Here is a 19,432-nt window from a genome sequence, read left to right as displayed (position 1 = left end):
TTTTTTTTTTTTGTATATTTATGGGGTTAATAATAATTCCATTGGATTGTATAAATTCTGGTGAGTTGAGGCATGTCAGGCTCATACATTGTTTGACATTCAAAAGCTGTTGTAAACGGATATCCAGTCTTATGAATTATATTTCTTAGTATGTGTTGGTAAGTGATTTACTGGAATTTTTTTTTTCAGGCCAACCTATCACTCTGAACAATGTTTTGCAATTAAACAAAATTTTCCCCATTTTTGGTTATATCCTGACTGCTCGTGACCTGGTTACTCTAACAAATTACATGCACTTTTATGACAAAGTGGACTTTTATATTCCCATTTTACATGATAGTCACATGAAACGTATGGGTTCATGTGCATAAAAGAAGATTGTGACACAAACCTTCGTGATTAAATAGATGTTTTATCATAGAAATAAGCGCATTCAATTAATTTGTTAAGTGTGTGTGTGAACTTTGAAGACGTTTTTTTTCCCCCTTAACTCTCTGATTCCTATAGGAAATGGACAATAATAATTCATGACCTAAATGAAGTAAATGGAGCTTACATGAACTCTAATTTTCTTTACTATTTATGTATTGTATCTCAACCAACCTAAACCACTTTGTTATTTTCAATGCTTTTAAAAAAAAAATTAAAAGAAAAAGGAACTTTTAAGCAAGAAAAGTAGATAAAAAGATTTAACACATAGATAATGTAATATCTCCAAGATATTTTTTAAGCCAAAGGGCAATTTAGACATTTTGGTGGTCAAATATTTTTTTTATGGGAAAATTATGGAATTTTCCACACACTTCCCTCACAAATATCTCTCCTCACTTTCTCTCCCTCGGTCCTCACTTCCCTCACCCAATCTTCATCATAATTTTTCTAAAAACTCAATAAATGCTACTTGTAATCAAACCAACACCACCCTTGATGTGTTTGGCACCCTAGATAAACTTTGAACCTCACTTTCTCCCCTTTCTCTCCTCTGCCGAGCCATCATCTTCATTAGAAGTTTGGGAGGTTTCATTTTAGCCCAATAAGTGGCTTTATATGTGTATGTCATGAAACTGTTTTGGTTGGTTTGGCGTTTTGAAGCAAGAGGTGGAAGACATAAGCATGATTGAAGTTAGGGTTTGGTTATTGGTGTGAAGCTCAAATTGATGCATAAACTGCTAGAAGAATTCAGAACCAGCTGAGGTGAGTTTCTTCCTTTAGGTTTGAATTTGATTGTACGGAGTTGAAATTGTTGTTTAAGGCGATGAATTTAGTGTTATGCTTTAAATGGAAATTGTTAACTATGAATTTGGGAAATTAATGATCACTATGTTGAGGTGTTCTTAATATTGTTGTTATTGGGCTGAAGTGGAAATCAAAGTTAATGGTAGTGGGATTATGTTAAAAATTGAGAAAAAGGGAAATTTAACCATTTAATTTTGTATAGACCTGCTGTCAGAAAAATTGTCGTAAATGCATGTACAAGCATCGTTTTTGAGTGGGAATTGAACCATTGGAAAATAGACAAATTTTAACACGAAATTGGCTTTGGAAGAACTTAATTTCGATACTCTATGTCTGAGAAAACTGAGTTAGAAGTTTGAGTTGCTGAATTAAAATCTGCACCATTGCTGTAGTAATGTTTCTGTCGTATCTCTGTATTCATACATCATTTTGGAATGAGACTCTTACCATTAGAAAGAAGACAAAAATTAACTTGAAATAGGCTTTTGAATGGCTTAATTCAATTATGTTATGGTGGAGAAAACTACGTTGCAAGTTTCAGTTGTTGAATCAAAAATCTGCACTAATGTGGTTAGAACATCCAAGCTGCAAATTTTCGGTACGATGCTCGGATTGAACTGTTAATGAATATAGACTCAAAAGAAACTAAAGTATAAGTTCCTTTAGTTAGAAAACCCACCTTTGGGTATTAAATTATACCATTAGATTGCTTATGTGTGATTTTGAATTACTAGAATATGTTGGCAAAATTATAGCATGATCATTATGCCTTATGAATAATACATTTGAAATAGAATAAATTAGTGTATTTAAAAATCTCTTTTATCTTAATAAGTATGTGGAGGTTAGTATAAATGTTGGAGGGAAGTTAACAGCGCAATTGATATATATATTTATAGCAATGATTTGAAAGAAAATTTAAAATCTAGCTTGTGAGTAATATGCTCACAGTGAATTATTAAAAAATCGCAGAGAAATGGAAATGAAGAAAAAAAAATTGAAATGAGTAACATGCTCATAGATAAAGAAAGAAAAAGAAAAGAAAATATGAAAAATCCGTTTGCTACAACGAGAGATAATGTAGCCTATGACGTACGGGTCATAGTAATCCGTTTGCTACAACGAGAGATAATGTAGCCTATGACGTACGGGTCATAGTAAACCGTTTGCTACAACGAGAGATAATGTAGCCTATGACGTACGGGTCATAGTAATCCGTTTGCTACAACGAGAGATAATGTAGCCTATGAGGTACGGCTCATAGTAACGAATGAAATATATAATTAATGATATGAAATTTTAAGTCAAGAATTATTCGAATAATATTTGAAAGAGAACAAAAAAATAAAATTATGGAACTAAGGAAAAATTCTAAGGACCCTCCAACATGAATACTAACATAGCATACACATATTAACATGAAAATTATGTTTAGAATGAGTTAGCTACGAAGAAATATTCCAGGGGCACTTTACCAATAGTTGGAAATGAGGAATAGCGTACTAAATTTATGTTAATTCCTCGATAAGATAGAATTTATATGCATAAGACCATGTAAAATTCTTATTAAGGTTTAAGTCTAAAGATTTGATGTGATCAAATAGCGTGGATATGATTTGTGACTAAAGATGTTTAAATAGTGAGAAGGATTAGAGATTAAGGGATGATAATCAAAATTAGGACTTAGACTTTGAAATGTTATACTATGAGTCGATTGATTTATTTTATTGCCTTGAATGATTGTCTTAGTGTTGCTGATGATGTTCTAGATCAAGTAAGAACTTTTGGAATTATTATGGTGTTGATGCCTTTAGTTAATTTTTTCCTTTGAAGTTTTTTTTTATGATTTCAAATCGAATTTTGAATCAATATCATTGAGGTTGAAATAGGATCGGAGAATATAGTTAGTATTGATGTGAATTGTAATTGTAATTAAGTATCTTAACTTTTGGATTCTATAAGTTGAGTTGTAACTAAGGTTGATTGTAACCTTAAGGTGATTATTAAGTGAATGATGGCCGACTCTTTTATTTATGTATAACCTAGTGTCAATTGATGTATCTGCAACTATTTGGATGTATAGGATGTTTTAATTTGAGTTGTATAAGTAGTATGAAAAATAAAATGTTATTTGGAGGTTCTGGTTGATAGAACAGGTTTTTAAAACAGGATTTACATCTTGGAAATGTTGAAATTACAGGGGAAACTCTGTCGAAATTTCCGTGAATATTTTTTAAATGAAATTCAAATTGGAATTTTTATTTATTTATTATAGTTGTCAAGTTTGATTAATAGGCTTGCCGGGCTAGAATGATCTAGTTCGTGCGCCGGTCACGATGATTGTTTTTGGGTCGTGACAGATGGTAATATATAACCGTAAGTGCAGCAAAGCATAGACAAACACATTTGGAAAATATAGTCAAATATCAAACATCTAATGACAAGCCAACATTAGATTGTAATCTCACACTTGAACATATAACAAAACGTTCTGTTGATCTATCTAATTGAAATTAATCCATAGAATTGACCAATAACGTACCCAAAAGTAAATTGGAAAATAAAGCCCTCACATTGGGAGGTAATACTCAAGCTACTAAAATATTTACATCTAATAAGGATTGTAGCAGCTAACTTTAACAACCCAGTTTCTTTGAAAATTAAATCTGCAAGCTATATTTTCACATAGTTTGTGCAAATGTAAAATTATTTGCAGCATCCACAACTAGCACAATCGCATCCGCAATCGCATCCAAACTTTAATGCCATGGGAGGATTCCATTGTATGTGGAATTGAGCAGCAATTTCTTTTAGAAGTTTGTTTCTTTCCTCAACAAGTGGTTCTGGAACAACGCTCAAGTTTATTACCTGAAATTAAGACTGCATAAGATGTTTTTATCCACAAAAACAAAAGCTTAAAAAGCATATAAAATCATTCACATTCACAGTACCTGTTTGTTAACACCAAATTCTGCTAGACTAGCTATGAATTTTTCCCCATATTTTATGGAAAATTGTGACCGAAGCTTCTGCAAGTCTGGAAGTTCACTAAACTTTGCTCCAACATAGCATAAACTAGCTATACTTCCTTCATTTCGGGGATGAATTCCCTAAACAACATTGAGACTTCAGATACAAAATTCAACAATAATTAAACAATATAAATTTCACTAAACATAACTTTTGACTTATCTAAGGTGTTGGAAAATAAAAGAACAGCATGCCGCATTACTACTACTTAGTTCTTTTCTTCCTAATATCAACATTGTTGCTCTATATGTTATTGTTCCTTAAAGGATTGCACAATGCGGAATGATTGATATATTATTTACATATGAATGAAGGGTGATTGGAAGAACATGTTATCATACAAATCCAATGAAATAATAAGCTAGTCAACCATATTTACATTTAAAATCTAGAATACCTTTCATATTCCATAAAAAGAAGATTGCAAGCAACCACTTCACAAAAATATATGACGATCTGTAGAAGCTGAGTCAAATTTTTCTGATGAAAATAAGTCCGTATCTGCATAAATAACCATATAAAAAACGTTACAAGATAAGAAATATCAAAAGACTTGTTCAGTTCAATGCTAAGACATAGGTTAAAAATGCTTAAATAAAAAAAATAAAAAATAATTGCAGCAATAGAGTTAATTAATATACATACCAGAGGAAGAGCACTGTATACTAGTGGATACGGGACTAGCTTAGAGATTTCGGTTCGGATAGCATCCATCTGATTCTTCTTGGTTTGAATTAGTGCCCTTGCATCCAAAATCGTCTTTTTCAGCAACCTCTCGCTAAAATATACAATGAAATATAAGATTCATAGACAAATAATCACTTTTTAATATGAAGTAGTATTAGTAACACATTCCATATTATTGTTTGAAAAAGAAACATTTGACTATGAAAAAAAAAACATAACATTTGAATGGTGAAATAAATGTATGCAAACATTACCATGTGGAGACCTTGAGTGGCTTTTCGTTAGAACAAAGGATCGTCTTAACAATCATCGCTGTTGTGTGGGTTTCTATCAATCAGTCTGCATAATAGGAAATAATCATATGTTGTTAGTAGAACAGTGATGATGATATTTAAAAACATTACAAAAACTATCGTTATCAATTATTCCAAAGTAAATCGACCTAACATCTTTATTATCAATTATTCCAAAGAAAACCAACCGAAGCTCATAAACCCTTAAAAAACTAAATTATTCCTACTATCATCAACCCATAGATTATTACTATTATCAAACAAAACACTGTAACATAAACTACGACTAGAAGAAGTTAGAACTTCTCCTCTACTGTACCTACTCGTTATCACAAGATTCTTCTTCCTCTTGAGAACCCTCGCTACTGTGGAAAGCAATACAAATTTAGTGTGAAATCAGTATATAAATAGGATCTAGGGTTCAGCACTTTTTATTTTGTTATTTTATGGGCTTATTTAAAAGTGTAATTATCTTTTATATTGTAAAAGTGTACTTATCTTTTTAAATGACTCAAAAATATTGCATTTTATAGGAAAGTTTGTTTAAGATAAAAGAAACAAAGTCACAAAACGTGTAAAGAGGAAAGCCACAATGAAGGAAACAGACCAGCCACAAACGCGAGAGGAAAACAAAAACCAACTGCAGTGCTAAGCTAATCAAAACAGATCCGAATTAGCACAACAAAATCCTAAACTAAAGCCAAAACTGGCAAGGAACTTCCATATGTTACTGTTATTGTTATCAATATTTGAATGACTATTTAACAAGCGTCCTAGCTCAAATAAAAAGCATCATAAGAAATCAATAGAGAGAAATAAGTATAGCGAAGTTAAAATAAAGAAGTAAATTGACTTACAAAAAAGAAGCAGAGATGTGAACTGAAGAACAATTAGAGAAGGATGGTGTTTCTAGTCACTATTCTACTGTGTGCGCCTGCTTTGTTTTAAATCTATACTATATATGTAACGAAAACTACACTTTCTGTTTTTTGGCCTGGCTTTTTCTCCAAGAATACCTGCAATTTTCAATACAAATAACCTGTTTAACAAATAGATAAGAATTTATTCAAAAAAAAAAAACAAATAGATAAGAATAAACTTAAATATAAATATATTAAAATAAAAGTGTAACAAACATAAATTTCAAGTTTCTTCTTTTATCTTTTAAAAAGTGTAACAAACTAGAATGTATCTATACTTACTTTTTCATTATTCCAATTATACCCTTAAACAACAATTTTTTCTAATATAAAGATTGTTGTTGATGTCATTAATAAAACAATTTAGATTATATTTTTTTTTGTTATATTGTTGGTTTCATTGAAATAGATAACCATGGTTAGTTTGATTTGTTATAATTTGAAAACAAAAAACATTTATGTTTTTACTTTTAATCAAAATTAAAATTTCGTAAAAAAAACATTATTCATATTTTCAAATGTTAATTAATGCAATAAAAAGAGCGAGCACATGAGTGTCCGTCTTTTCGCTAGTAGCAATAAAGAAGACCCAAGATATAATATTTATTTATTTATTAATATTTTTACTTTGAATCTTAGGGATGACAATTGGACCTAGACCCTATGGGCACCCGCAAAAAATATCCACTGTGGGTAGGATAAAACCCCGCTTTCATGGGTTCGGGCTTGGGTATGGGTAATTACCCGCAAATTTGAAGGGATATCGGCACTGTACTACCCAACCCCGCAACCCGCATATATGTATTTATATAATATTATAAATAATTTATTTGTTTTTGGTGTACAATTGATTAATTTATTTAACTATTTAAGCCTAACCCCAAACCTAATATAGCTTAATAAAAACTTTAGTAACAATTTATTAGGACTTTAACATGCAACTACAACTTTTTAACGTATAACTGATGTAAGGTATCTATTTTTTTGTTCTTTCCAAGGATATTTTTTTATTTGGCTAAATACTACGATTCATATTATTTTGTGAGTTGATTTAAAAAAAATTGGATCATAGTTTTATTTCAATTGTGGTGTTTTTTATTATCTTTTCATGGCTAAAGTGCGGGTAATGGTGCAGGTATGGACACTTAAAATGCCCATAGGGTATGGGGAAGGGCACTACAGTTGTTGCCCACAAGGGTTCGGGTACAGACATTTTTTACAAACGCAGGTATGGAGATGGGTACTATAGTACCTGCCCATTGGGTTCCCATTGCCATCCCTAGTATCGTCTAATCTCAGTCAAGAGATCATAGATCAATATGGTAAGACTATCCTTATCTAACGACTGGACTCTTAATTACTAGGGCCCCTTTCCTTAGAACGTAAAAAAAATTGTTCTTAATGTAGGGAATTTAAAAAAAAAAAATAATAATAATGATATTCATTCAATTATTCATTAGAATTAATACAATACAAATTCAAAGCCGCTAAACACAAAAACAATCAACGTGCTACAAAACATTCATGTTAATAGTATAAAATGATAAAGTACATACTCATACAAATATAACTATATTCAAGTTTGCGAAATACTTTTGTTATCAGATCCTTAATTTATCTTTGTAATTTTCACACATTTAAGTACTCATAATAACTGACAAAATCCTTTTAGAAATCAGCTGAATCAGAGAGAAATAAAATAAATGGAAGATGGAGGTATGGATGTAAAGAAGTGGAAGATTATGGATTAGATTCTCCAATACTATCTTCAAGAAACTCTTCGCCCCAAAGGAGTGAGAATGCAGAGGGATCAACAAGCAAAAGTATAAGATCAACAAGCACACCAAAATAAATGGAAGGGACAATGAAATTGCTTTTGTGCATTTGGATTAAGAAAAATATATTAATAATACACTCTCTAACACATGCTTTTAATACACTTTTTTCATTGATTCTAAATTGTGAGATTCAGATATAATTTAGTAGAACCTTTTCTTTTGTTATTTTCGAAACAAATAGATACATGAATAGGCTCAAGGAAATCCTGATCTATACAATCCACAACTTAGACATATAAACATCTCATTGTTCCATAAAAAACCAGCACCCCACCTAATTCCATCACATATATATTAAGGATACCTCTAAATTCTTTTTTATTTAATGCCCATCAAAGTTCAACTTTTAATCTGCATATGAAAACTGCAGTGGCCATATGCATGTCTATAACTTATTTAATCTCACCCATGAAAAAGCTCTTCTATTAACTTGCTTATTGCTTCATGATATATGAATATACCTTTAATCTCACAGTCATTCCACTCAACTCCTTTATATATCCAGACAGATTCTATGGCCTCCTCCAACTCCAAGAGGTTCGTACTCATAGGGTAGAATTAAGGTAAACACCTAGTTGGGGTGTGCAAACAGCTCAATGGAGCTGGGCCTCCTCAAGGTATGGGTCTCAACAAAAATTATAGCCCAGTAGTACTACTAAGTACTACCCCTCTAAATTCTCTCTTCTGATACCAGTACCACGCGTTCCATCACACCACCACTCCATAGACCATCGGACTTCCGTTTTCTTCTTCTCCGATTCGATTTCCGACCATATACGACACCTTATATTTATCTTTTAAAAAATTTAAATAGAACATTGTTTTTTGAAAGAAAAAAAATGCATTTTTATTTTATCACGATCTTCTTTTCACTTACAGAGCCGACTCCGGATTCGTAGGGAACGGTCCTGCACCTAGTTAGCCTGCTCTCAACACTTATCTCAGTCTACAAAACTGAATTTCACTATTGTTTTCTCATCAGTTTATAGTGTCATGAAGGCACACTACAAGAAATGTTGCATATTGCCAGGGAATAATGCCAGGAGCAAGAATCCCTGGCAAATTTGCCAGGAGCAATGCCAGGGATGCCCCTGGGAAAATGACTTTAAAAAAGGTGGGACCCAATTCTCATAAAACCTCTGGCAAAGTGTAAAGTGGGACTCCTTTTCTTCACATCGCACACATAAAACACACACGCTTCATATTCTTTTCTTCTTTTTATCTCTTCAACAAGAAGCTTTCACCCCAACAAAACCTAGCCGCCGCCTCCTCCTCCTATCTGTTGGCCATCTCCATCCTCCTACATCATCGATCCGTTCATTCTTCTTCTCCTCTTTTTTCCTTCATTAAACCCATTATTATCTCTCTTTCTCTCTCCCTCTCCCCTATCTCAATTAGGGTTTCCATGGTTTCATCATACCTTCAATTCCCTCTCTATCAATCTATTCTGAATATTTACCTTCAATAATCACACATCAAATTCACCATATTCTTCTTCTTCTTCTTTGCTGCATTTTCTGTTCTCTTTCGATGGTTAATTCAGCTGTACCCATTTCTGAAGTCTTCGGTTTATGGTAAGTTCAAATTTTCTCTGTGTTTCTTATTCGATTGAATTTTTAGGTTATGGGTGTGTTTTAATTTATTGTACATGGAAAGTTTATGGGTGTGTTTTAATAATAAGCTTACTGTTAGTTGTTGTGTTGTGTTCATCAGAAGAAGAAGAAGACCATGTGTTTGTTCGTTTGTTCTGCTTCTTCCATCCGTACATAAAAATAATCTAGGACTCCATTTCAACTTCTCTATCCATCTCTCCTTCATGACTTCAACCATCCTTGTTTGAGGACATGAGCTCCACCAATTTATCTGGTTTCGTCTTAGCACTCATTTCCAGTGCTTTCATTGGCTCCAGTTTCATCATTAAGAAAAAGGGTCTTCAACTTGCCAGAGTCAACGGCCCTTCTGCTAGTAACTACCTTTATCTTTCTTCTTTTTAATAAATAATTCAATTTTTTAGAATGTTCATGCTTGTGTTTTTGCATTCTAATTTTCTGGTGGGTCGGAATGGTTACTAGTATGTACCTTTGTACTTGTCTTTTCAATTTTCAACCTCTTTTTTTGTTTCTTTTCAATTATTTACTTGGGAATTGATTTTGTTACAGTGATTGTTGGAGAGATAGCTAATTTTGTAGCATACATGTACGCCCCTGCTGTGCTTGTCACTCCATTAGGTGCTTTGAGTATTATTGTTAGGTAAACTTTCATTTCTATTTCTATGAGTGTAAATTACTTTTACACTAACATCATCTCTATTTCCATGTGGAATGATTTTATTGGATGTTAGTGTAAAATGTCAGTGTAAAACTAGTTTACAATTTACACTGACGCATGTGTGTATCTTTGAATCCTTCTATTTAAGGATTCAGTTTCAGTGTTTACTTTTTACCAAATAAGAATTTTTAATCACTCACTGAACTAACAATATCTGTGGAATTGGCTAGTGCTGTCTTGGCACATTTACTCTTAAAGGAAAAGCTACAGAAAATGGGCATGCTGGGGTGTCTTATATGCATTTTAGGATCCACTATTATTGTACTGCATGCACCGCAAGAGATGTCGCTTAGTTCTGTACAACAGATATGGAAATTGGCCATTCAACCTGGTATTCTTCTATTGTGCCATCATGCCTGAGTCTATATATATGATTCTTATTAGATTAGATGATATTTTAGTGTCCATTGGAAAGTTTATTATTTTATAATGATTTTGCTGTTATTTTTGTGAAGAAAAAAAAAATCATGGTTTCTCTTTGGCTGGGATAGAATCAATACATCAGTTGACTTGGATTGGTGTTCGAAAAGTTAGGGTAATGCTTAGGCTTAGTTCACATCATAGTGGTAATGCTATTATTACCAGAATTCTTGTTTAATATAATTATAATATTTGTTCTAGCATTCTGTTACAAAATTCATCCACCAACTTTGTTTTTGCAACATCTCAATGCAATATTGTGAAGTTCCTTCCTGGTTTTCAAGGACCCCACGGTGAAACTGAAATAGATGAAAATAGGTAATAACTACTTGACTAATTATATCAATCTCATTGTTTCCCAACGAATTATGTATTAGTTATAGGTGAATTAAATTTAGAATTTGGGAAGATAATTTTTTGTTGTTGTTTTGGTTATTAAAAGTTTCATGTTTGATTTATAAGGTGCAGGTGTATTATGTTGAAGAATTACCATTTAGTGAATGGTGTGTGACTTTCTAGATAAAACCTGCACAATAGGTATAGAAGTGATTGCTCATAGTTAATTAAGTTTTCCTGCATGTTCAATAACTAATTGGTTGACTTCATATAATTGATTTATCATTCTCTTGGCAACTTAAGCAAAAGAAGGTCCATTATTTTCTTATTATGCAAGTACTCGATCATATTAGAATTTCTAAAAGTCACTAGAATGTGTTGGAATTTGTGATTACTTGTATTAATTATTGGATTGGTTATGACATTTGGTGTATCTAGCTGTGCTGACATCGTGATTCTTTTTCTTTGCATATTTTCTTAACTCCATTAAGGGCAGAGTTGAGTTTACTTAAGCAGCACATAGAAGCCCAGGCCAAAGAACTCGATCATAGAATGCACCGGGTGGAGGAACTTGAAGAGAAGGAAAGAGTGGCAAATGAAAATGTAAGCTTAACCACATTTGCTACAAGTTTAATATGATTCCTTAATTGTGATTTGTGAAGGTTTTGTCGACTTTTTTTTATTTGCGGCAGGTATGGAATGCTATTAGTTAGGAATATGTTTTTTTTTTTTATTTACAAGCTTGCTATGTTTGGAGGATGTAACTGAATAAATTTCTAAGTTGCAGCTGATTGCATTATTCTATTCTCCATTTTTATTTTTCATTATGCTCATGTATATTTAAATGCACAATTTTATTTATTTGCTGGATTGTGTTAAGATTAATTATAATTTGAGGGGAACTTAGTTCCACCATTCTTCACTTTGTTGTAAATTTGAGCCTTGTCAATTTGTTTATCGATTTTGAACTTTGTATGCTCCTTTTATGTGTTAATTGGCACACCTATACTATGATTTGTGAACTTTTCCATCAATTTTGGATTGGGATGCCATGTTTGTGTATTTTGGTTTGGTCTAAAATGGTCTGGCCGGGCATTTGGTCTGATGGAGCTTTCAACCCATCTAGTTTATTTTATTTAGTGTGCACGTAGTAAGTTGTGTTTATTTGTAATATGTATTTAGGTTTGTGTTTTTGTTTTGTTGAAGTTAATTTGTTGAAGTTAATTTTAAAATGTTTTTTTAAATTATTTTAATTATTAAATTTTAACATTTTGATTTTTTAAACATTTTAAAAATGTTTTTTTTTTTAAAAAATTCGTACACATTTTGCCAGGGGTTAACCCCTGGCATGGTTTGAAATTGACTGATGTGACCATCTGCAAAAGCCTGTATCGACCAGATAACGTCAGAAAAGTCTGCAACAATTTGCCAGGGGTTGAGCCAGGGCCTGTGCCAGGAGCGCATTTGCCAGGAGCTAAAGCCCTGGCAGGGTCATTTGCGATGAGCAGATTTGCTGGGTATTCTGCTCCTGGCAAAACTCCTGGCAAACGTCCTTTTGCCAAGGATTTCTGCATTTTGCCAGGGCTTCTGTCCCTGGCAAAATGCAACATTTCTTGTAGTGGCATTCCATTAATTACTATCTTGTAGATGGGATATCATGTACAAAGTCATAATTTTGTGAAAAGACCTTAAAAAATGAAAGTTTATTTTCTAGCATAGAACTGCATGCTTGAGAAAATATACCAGTGGCAAACTTACGAAACACAAATTCATATATTACACACTTTTTTTTTTTGGTACAACATATATTACACACTTTAATAATGTAAAACAACTGATGGAAAATGATATACATTGAAATAACTCCTAAAAACAATCAGCAATAAGAAAATAAAAAATAAAGTTAAGCAGAATCAACTAGTTACTTGAAAGACAATAAATATTTGAAAATCCTTCAAATATATATATATATATATATATAGAGGATGTATATTACGAGAATGACTATTTTATATGAGAATGGTGAGAATGATCATCAACCATTAGATCAAAAATAAATGGCTGAGATTAAAAAGTCACATATGGACCTCACCTTATTCTATCAAATTTTATAAACTCATTCTTTCATCTTCTCCACTCCATCTCTCTGATACATTTCATCCTTATTTATATCAATTCTGATGAACACTATTCATGTTCTTCAACCATAAATTATGCCTTTCATCCATTCAAGAGAAACGTGTTTTTTTTTTTTTAATTGGGAATTTTCTCAATTAGGTCTCGTAACCCCTCTTTTTTTCCATCATATATGATTATTCAATCAGTAACCCTATTTCCTCCATTGCCCACTAATTCTTTCTCAAAGCTTGCGATATATTTTTGATGGTTCTGGGTTTTAATCCTAAATTGTGTGAAGAAGATCATCCATAACATATAACATTAAAGAGATCTATGGATTAATCACACTGATGAAGATATTTATGCAATTGAAAAATTAAAATTAGATGACTTTCAAATTTTGCAAATCATATATAAATTTTGCAATTCTTTTATGAAAAGCTCTTGTTTTTAATTGGATAGCTCTTGTTTTTAATTGGATGGTGTTGCTATGGGAATAACGGAGATGAAATGTATCAGAGAGATGGAGTGGAGGAGATGAAATAATGAGTTTATGAAATTTGATAGAATAAGGTGAGATACATATGTGACTTTTTAATCTCAACCATCTATTTTTGATCCAATGGTTGATGATCATTCTCACCATTCTCATATAAGATAGTCATTCTCATAATATATATATATATATATATATATATATATATGGAAACCCTACAATAGACCCACTCATTTTTATGAAGGTCTATTTTAGCAAGGTGCATCTTTTCTTTTAGACTAAAAAACCTATTTTTTGTTTTTTGGAAAAGACAATATTAAGGGACAATAATGTAATTGACCTTTAAATGATTATTTTTATTTTAAAATTTTCTACTTTTTGAGCTTCTTGCTGGGCCCGCTGTCATCTTCTCTCTCAATTCACGTTTATGGGTTGCTGTGTTTTTGTTCATCTTCATAATTCTTCAATAGCACAAAACCAAATTAATTTAGTTGGAGTGGGAAAAAAGAAATTGAACATGATAACCAAATCAGAACAATAATTGAACAACAAATAATGCATTGATGGGAATGAACTTTACATGTTGATGTAGAAGAAAATGAACAGAAACGAGATAAATAGTTTTAAAGAATTGGAATTTTTTTACAATTACTTTGTGCAGATAATATTCAAGTGAAAGATTGTTCTTTTGATTGAAAATGTAGTCTCATACTCCCATGGGTTTAACGTTGTTCTTATTGTTTCCTTTAACAAAGAAGCTACAATCTTTCAAAAAAAAAAAAAACAGAAAATCTATGAAGCAATAGTGATAGTTTAAGGTTCTTTTTCATTTTTCTATGCTTGATTTGTTATTATCTAAGAATTAACGGTAACAAGGGAATTGAAATAGGGGTGAAGAACAAAGGTATCGAAAGAGAGAGAAGAAAAAAATAATAATAATAATAAACAAACATTAATGCTTAAAAGTAAATTACAACTTTGTCCCTTTCTTTTATTTTTCTCAAAAGACAAAAATATGGGTATTTATGTCTAAAACAAAAGGTGCACCTTGCTAAAATAGACCTTCATAAAAATGAGTGGGTCTATTGTAGCAAATCTATATATATATATATATATTTGAAAAGTCTCTATGCCGTAAAAGGTAGACCGGGTATGGCCAAGCCCTGATCAATCAAATAAAAGTTTACATGTCGTAGTGCCTCTTGTATATGAAGATAGTTTCATTAACAATTGGTACTTCACATTCATATCTAGGGAACATATACTATTATCATAGTTTCTAGTACTCCCTCCGTTTTAAAATGAGTGTCGTTTTAGGTGTTTACACACATATTAAGAAATACAATGATTAAGAAAAAGAGAATGGTTATTTACCAAATTATCCTTATTAACTATTGGTTGGTTTTAAAAGTAATACTTTGGAAGTAGTGTGCAGAGTATTAATTGGAGGGTACAATTGAAAAGAAAAAGTTATTATTGCATTGGAAACTGAAAGCGACACTCATTTTGAAACAATTTTTTTTGGCTAAAGCGACACTCATTTTGAAACGGAAGGAGTACTTTTGAACTCTCCATAATATATTTTGCAAATTCGAGAACATATTTTGTGCCTTTGTAAACTCTAATGTGACATGTTTTGAGCTGTGATGAAATACATTCTGGAACTATTGGTGGATCCTTCCAACATTCATCAAACGTCTTTTTATCAACTAGTTACTTTGTAAAACGACCTGTACTATTTTACGAGTTATTTGAAAAAATTTGAACCATAGTTTTATTTCAACTGTGATATTTTTATTGTTTTTTCATAATTAAAGTGCGGGTAATAAGTGCGGGTATGAAAACTAAGGTGCCCATAGAGTATGGGGAAGGACACTAAAGTTATTGCCCACAAGAGTACACACTCAGATACAGGTATTTTTTACAAACGCAAGTATAGAGAAGGGCATTGTAGTATCCTACCCATAGGATACCCATTGCCATCCATAACTAAAGTGTAGAGATCAACCCTAAAGGTGTTACAACTTACACAACCTACATAAAAGTGGTACGAGACCCCCAACGGGTAGACGAACCACTTTGCTATAACTATTTTATTAATAAAGATACGTTAGTTAAACAAACCAACAAAAGAAAAAGAGAAATTCTTAGATGGGAACGTAAGTAACATGTCAGCATTTACAAACAACCAATGAAAACATTACACCTCATTTAATTTATTAAAAAAATTAATAAATAAAATAAAGATGAAACGTGTTCTCCATATTGCGTGCTCTTCTTCCGCCATTATTTTGAGGAATTGTTTCACCAACGGCAGAGTTTATATATGACCTTGAGAAGATTAATTCTCAAATTTTAATGTGTTGAATTCAATAGGTTCTGAAGTTAGCGACATAATAAGGTTTGATTTTAAGTAAAACCACTGAAGTCCTTCACACACATGGAAGTTCACGGTTACCAATCTGATGTAGTTTTTTTCCCTTCTTTTTGGTGATTAATCTGATTCAGTTTCTATTATGGCAATCCAATCATAATACATCATTTGTTTGTTTAAAATTGATCGATGTCCCTGTAATTGTTCGGTATTATTTGTTTGAATGGAGGAACGAATTGGACAAAATACTTGCTCAAAACAATGTGGAAAGAGTGTAGTAGTAATAAAGAGGTCACGTTTCATCTTTATTTTATTTTTAAATTTTTTAATAAATGAAATGAGGTGTAATGTTTTTATTGGTTGTTTGTAAATGCTGACATGTTACTTACGTTTCCATCTAAGAATTTCTTAAAGAAAAATACTTATTCCCTAAAAAAAATTGATTTTAGTAAATAAAAATTTCTTTTATATATATGGATTTCTATACTGGGTGATCTTCATAAAAAACACGTGTAATCTTAAATAGCATATAATATGAAAGTAACACTGTTTGTAACAATAGTTACTTGTGATATTATTAATAATTTGATAGTATTATAATTTGTATGAAGACACAAATTGTCACTCTTAAGCAAGAAAAGTTGATAAAAGGATTTCTATTGTAATCTCACATTTGAACATATAACAAAAGGTTCTGTTGATCTATCTAATTCAAAATAGGCTTAAATATGTTATTCGTCCCTCCAAATAGGGGTCGTTTAAAATTTCATCCCTGCAATCGCTAATCTTTTTTTTTTGCCCCTGCAAAGTTTAATCAGTTAAAAATTCGTCCCTTGACCAAGTTAATGACTGCCACGTCATCAAATTAACAAAATGGCATGGGAATTGACGAAAATACCCCTGGCTTATTTTTTTTTTTTTTTTCCTTCAAAAAAAATTCAGTTTTTTCCCGAAAATTTTTCAGTTTTAATTTTAACAGTTTTTTTCCGAATTTTTGAAAAAAAAAATATTTTTGAAGGAAAAAAAAATTTGCCCAGGGGTATTTTCGTCAATTCCCATGCCATTATGGTAATTTTGATGACGTGGCAGTCATTAACTGTGTCAAGGGACGAATTTTTAACTGATTAAACTTTACAGGGGCAAAAAAAAAGGATTAGCGATTGCAGGGACGAAATTTTAAGCGACCCCTATTTGCAGAGACGAATAACATATTTAAGCCTTCAAAATAATCCATAGAATACCAACACACGTTGGCTCAGTTGTTAAGGAACGGGTCACTTCCCCTCAGAAGGTTGTGTGTTCGATTCCCGCTGCCGATGTGAGGACGGTGTTGGTGGGTAATCTGGAAGTACCTCTGTAAGTGCCCTTTGGGCCCGGAGGCCTGCCCTGACCCTGGTGGTTACCGGAGCCGAACCCACCTAAACTTTATGTAACCAAAAAAAAAAATTAATCCATAGAATTGGACATGATCAACAAACCAATACCAATCCCAAAATCTCGATTGTACCAAGTAAATTTGAGACACTAAAATATTTACATCTAATATGGATTGTAACAGCTAATTTCAACCACCCAGATTCTTAGAAAATTAAATCTGCAAACTATTTTTGTTTATAGTTTGTGGAAATGTAAAATTATTTGCAGCATCCGCAACTTGAACAATCGCATCCGCAATCGCATCCAAACTTCAATACCATGGGAGGATTCCAATTTATGTTGAACTGAGTAGCAATTTCTTTTAGAAGTTTGTTTCTTTCCTCAACAAGTGGTTCCGGCACTTCGCCCAAGTTTATCACCTGCAATTTAAACTGCATAAGAAGTTTTATCCACAAAAACAAAAGCTTAAGGTGCATATAAATTCATTCACATTCACAGTACCTGTTTGTTAACACCAAATTCTGCTAGACTAGCTATGAATTTTTCCCCATATTTTATAGAAAATTGTGACCGAAGCTTCTGCAAGTCTGGAAGTTCACTATACTTTGCTCCAACATAGCATAAACTAGCTATAGCTTCCTTCATTTCGGGGATGAATTCCCTAAACAACATTGAGACTTCAGATACAAAATTCAACAATAATTAAACAATATAAATTTCACTAAACATAACTTTGACTTATCTAAGGTGTTGGAAAATAAAAGAACCGCATGCCGCATTACTACTACTTAGTTCTTTTCTTCCTAATATCAACATTGTTGCTCTATATGTTATTGTTCCTTAAAGGATTGCACAATGCGGAATGATTGATATATTATTTACATATGAATGAAGGGTGATTGGAAGAACATGTTATCATACAAATCCAATGAAATAATAAGCTAGTCAACCATATTTACATTTAAAATCTAGAATACCTTTCATATTCCATAAAAAGAAGATTGCAAGCAACTACTTCACAAAAATATATGACGATCTGTAGAAGCTGAGTCAAATTTTTCTGATGAAAATAAGTCCGTATCTGCATAAATAACCATATAAAAAACATTAAAAAATAAGAAAAATCAAAAGACTTGTTCAGTTCAATCCTAAGACATTGGTTGGTTAAAAATGCTTGAATAAAGAAAGATGCAGCAATAGAGTTAATTAATATACATACCAGAGGAAGAGCACTGTATACTAGTGGATACGGGACTAGCTTAGAAATTTCGGTTCGGATAGAATCCATCTGATTCTTCTTGGTTTGAATTAGTGCCCTTGCATCCAAAATCGTCTTTTTCAGCAACCTCTCACTGAAATATAAGATTCATAGACAAATACTATTATTGACACATTCCAAATTATTGTTTGGAGAAAAACAATAGACTGTTAAAAAGATAGATTTGAAAGGTGAAATTAATGTATGCAAACATTACCATGTGGAGACCTTGAGTTGCTTTTCGTTAGAACAAAGGATCGTCTTAACAATCATCACTGTCGTGTGGGTTTCTATCAATCTACATCATAGGAAATATCATTATCAATTATTATTCCAAAGTAAATTGACCTAACACCTTTATCTATTATTCCAAAGAAAACCAACACCGAAGCTCATAAACCCTTAAAAAAAAACTAAATTATTACTATTATCATCAACCCTTGGATTATTACTATCATACAAACCATTGTAACATAAACTACGACAAGAAGAAGTTAAAAGTTCTCCGCTACTGTACCTACTCGTTATCACAGGAATTTTCTTCCTCTTGAGAACCCTCGCTACCTAGACGTGGAAAGCAATACAGATTTAATGTGAAATCAGTCTATATAGGATCTAGGGCTCAGCTCTTTTTTTATTGTTATTTTATGGGCTTATTTAAAATGGCCTGGATGGACCGGTCCAAAGATACACCATTTTAAACTCACACACAAGTGGAGGT

General features: G+C 32.0%; 3 protein-coding genes and 1 long non-coding RNA gene across 6 annotated transcripts; 2 read left to right on the top strand and 2 right to left on the bottom strand.

The window, feature by feature from the left end:
* The first annotated feature begins 1,101 nt into the window (after nt 1-1,101).
* On the top strand, nt 1,102-1,985 carry LOC146910294 (uncharacterized). The gene is made up of 2 exons (XR_015019252.1): nt 1,102-1,194; nt 1,778-1,985. It is a non-coding gene; the product is annotated as an uncharacterized LOC146910294 (long non-coding RNA).
* A 1,686-nt stretch (nt 1,986-3,671) lies between these two features.
* Nucleotides 3,672-6,243, bottom strand: LOC146910293 (uncharacterized). Its single transcript, XM_085726955.1, has 6 exons — nt 6,104-6,243; nt 5,208-5,280; nt 4,912-5,044; nt 4,664-4,767; nt 4,188-4,346; nt 3,672-4,104 (listed from the first exon to the last, which is right to left on the bottom strand). Exons 2-5 carry the CDS (start codon nt 5,261-5,263, stop codon nt 4,316-4,318), a joined length of 324 nt encoding a protein of 107 aa, XP_085583081.1. The 5' UTR covers nt 5,264-5,280; nt 6,104-6,243; the 3' UTR covers nt 3,672-4,104; nt 4,188-4,315.
* A 3,514-nt stretch (nt 6,244-9,757) lies between these two features.
* Nucleotides 9,758-12,010, top strand: LOC146910292 (putative magnesium transporter NIPA1). 3 transcript variants are annotated; one of them, XR_015018845.1, is made up of 4 exons: nt 9,758-9,969; nt 10,164-10,254; nt 10,503-11,289; nt 11,580-12,010. XR_015018845.1 is itself a non-coding variant. In XM_085726115.1 (4 exons), exons 1-4 carry the CDS (start codon nt 9,849-9,851, stop codon nt 11,588-11,590), a joined length of 384 nt encoding a protein of 127 aa, XP_085582241.1. In that variant the 5' UTR covers nt 9,758-9,848; the 3' UTR covers nt 11,591-12,010. The 3 variants fall into 3 exon arrangements, 1 of the variants encoding a protein (XP_085582241.1); XM_085726115.1 differs by having other exon boundaries at nt 10,503-10,663; XR_015018846.1 differs by lacking the exon at nt 9,758-9,969 and adding an exon at nt 10,043-10,075.
* A 5,525-nt stretch (nt 12,011-17,535) lies between these two features.
* LOC146910291 (uncharacterized) lies at nt 17,536-19,007 on the bottom strand. The gene is made up of 5 exons (XM_085726587.1): nt 18,929-19,007; nt 18,673-18,805; nt 18,431-18,534; nt 17,955-18,114; nt 17,536-17,872 (listed from the first exon to the last, which is right to left on the bottom strand). Exons 1-5 carry the CDS (start codon nt 18,982-18,984, stop codon nt 17,711-17,713), a joined length of 615 nt encoding a protein of 204 aa, XP_085582713.1. The 5' UTR covers nt 18,985-19,007; the 3' UTR covers nt 17,536-17,710.
* Between the last annotated feature and the right edge of the window lie 425 nt (nt 19,008-19,432).

This window comes from Medicago sativa, chromosome 7, assembly GCF_051527215.1.
Source record: "Medicago sativa cultivar Bolivia chromosome 7, Bolivia_mono, whole genome shotgun sequence".
Lineage (NCBI taxonomy): Eukaryota > Viridiplantae > Streptophyta > Magnoliopsida > Fabales > Fabaceae > Medicago > Medicago sativa.
The sequence above is the reverse complement of the archived record's forward strand: the minus strand, read 5'-3'. Positions and strand labels throughout refer to the sequence as shown.

Coding starts and splice junctions, on each gene's coding strand:
- LOC146910293 (XM_085726955.1), bottom strand. CDS start 5,263: ATGATTGTTAAGACGATCCTTTGTTCTAACGAAAAGCCACTCAAGGTC. Junction 4,768..4,911: donor TATACAGTGCTCTTCCTCTG/GTATGTATATTA, acceptor TTATTTATGCAG/ATACGGACTTATTTTCATCA. Junction 4,347..4,663: donor CTTTTTATGGAATATGAAAG/GTATTCTAGATT, acceptor AATGTTGTTTAG/GGAATTCATCCCCGAAATGA.
- LOC146910292 (XM_085726115.1), top strand. CDS start 9,849: ATGAGCTCCACCAATTTATCTGGTTTCGTCTTAGCACTCATTTCCAGT. Junction 9,970..10,163: donor AGTCAACGGCCCTTCTGCTA/GTAACTACCTTT, acceptor ATTTTGTTACAG/TGATTGTTGGAGAGATAGCT. Junction 10,255..10,502: donor GCTTTGAGTATTATTGTTAG/GTAAACTTTCAT, acceptor GGAATTGGCTAG/TGCTGTCTTGGCACATTTAC.
- LOC146910291 (XM_085726587.1), bottom strand. CDS start 18,984: ATGATTGTTAAGACGATCCTTTGTTCTAACGAAAAGCAACTCAAGGTC. Junction 18,535..18,672: donor TATACAGTGCTCTTCCTCTG/GTATGTATATTA, acceptor TTATTTATGCAG/ATACGGACTTATTTTCATCA. Junction 17,873..17,954: donor AATTTGGTGTTAACAAACAG/GTACTGTGAATG, acceptor TTTAAATTGCAG/GTGATAAACTTGGGCGAAGT.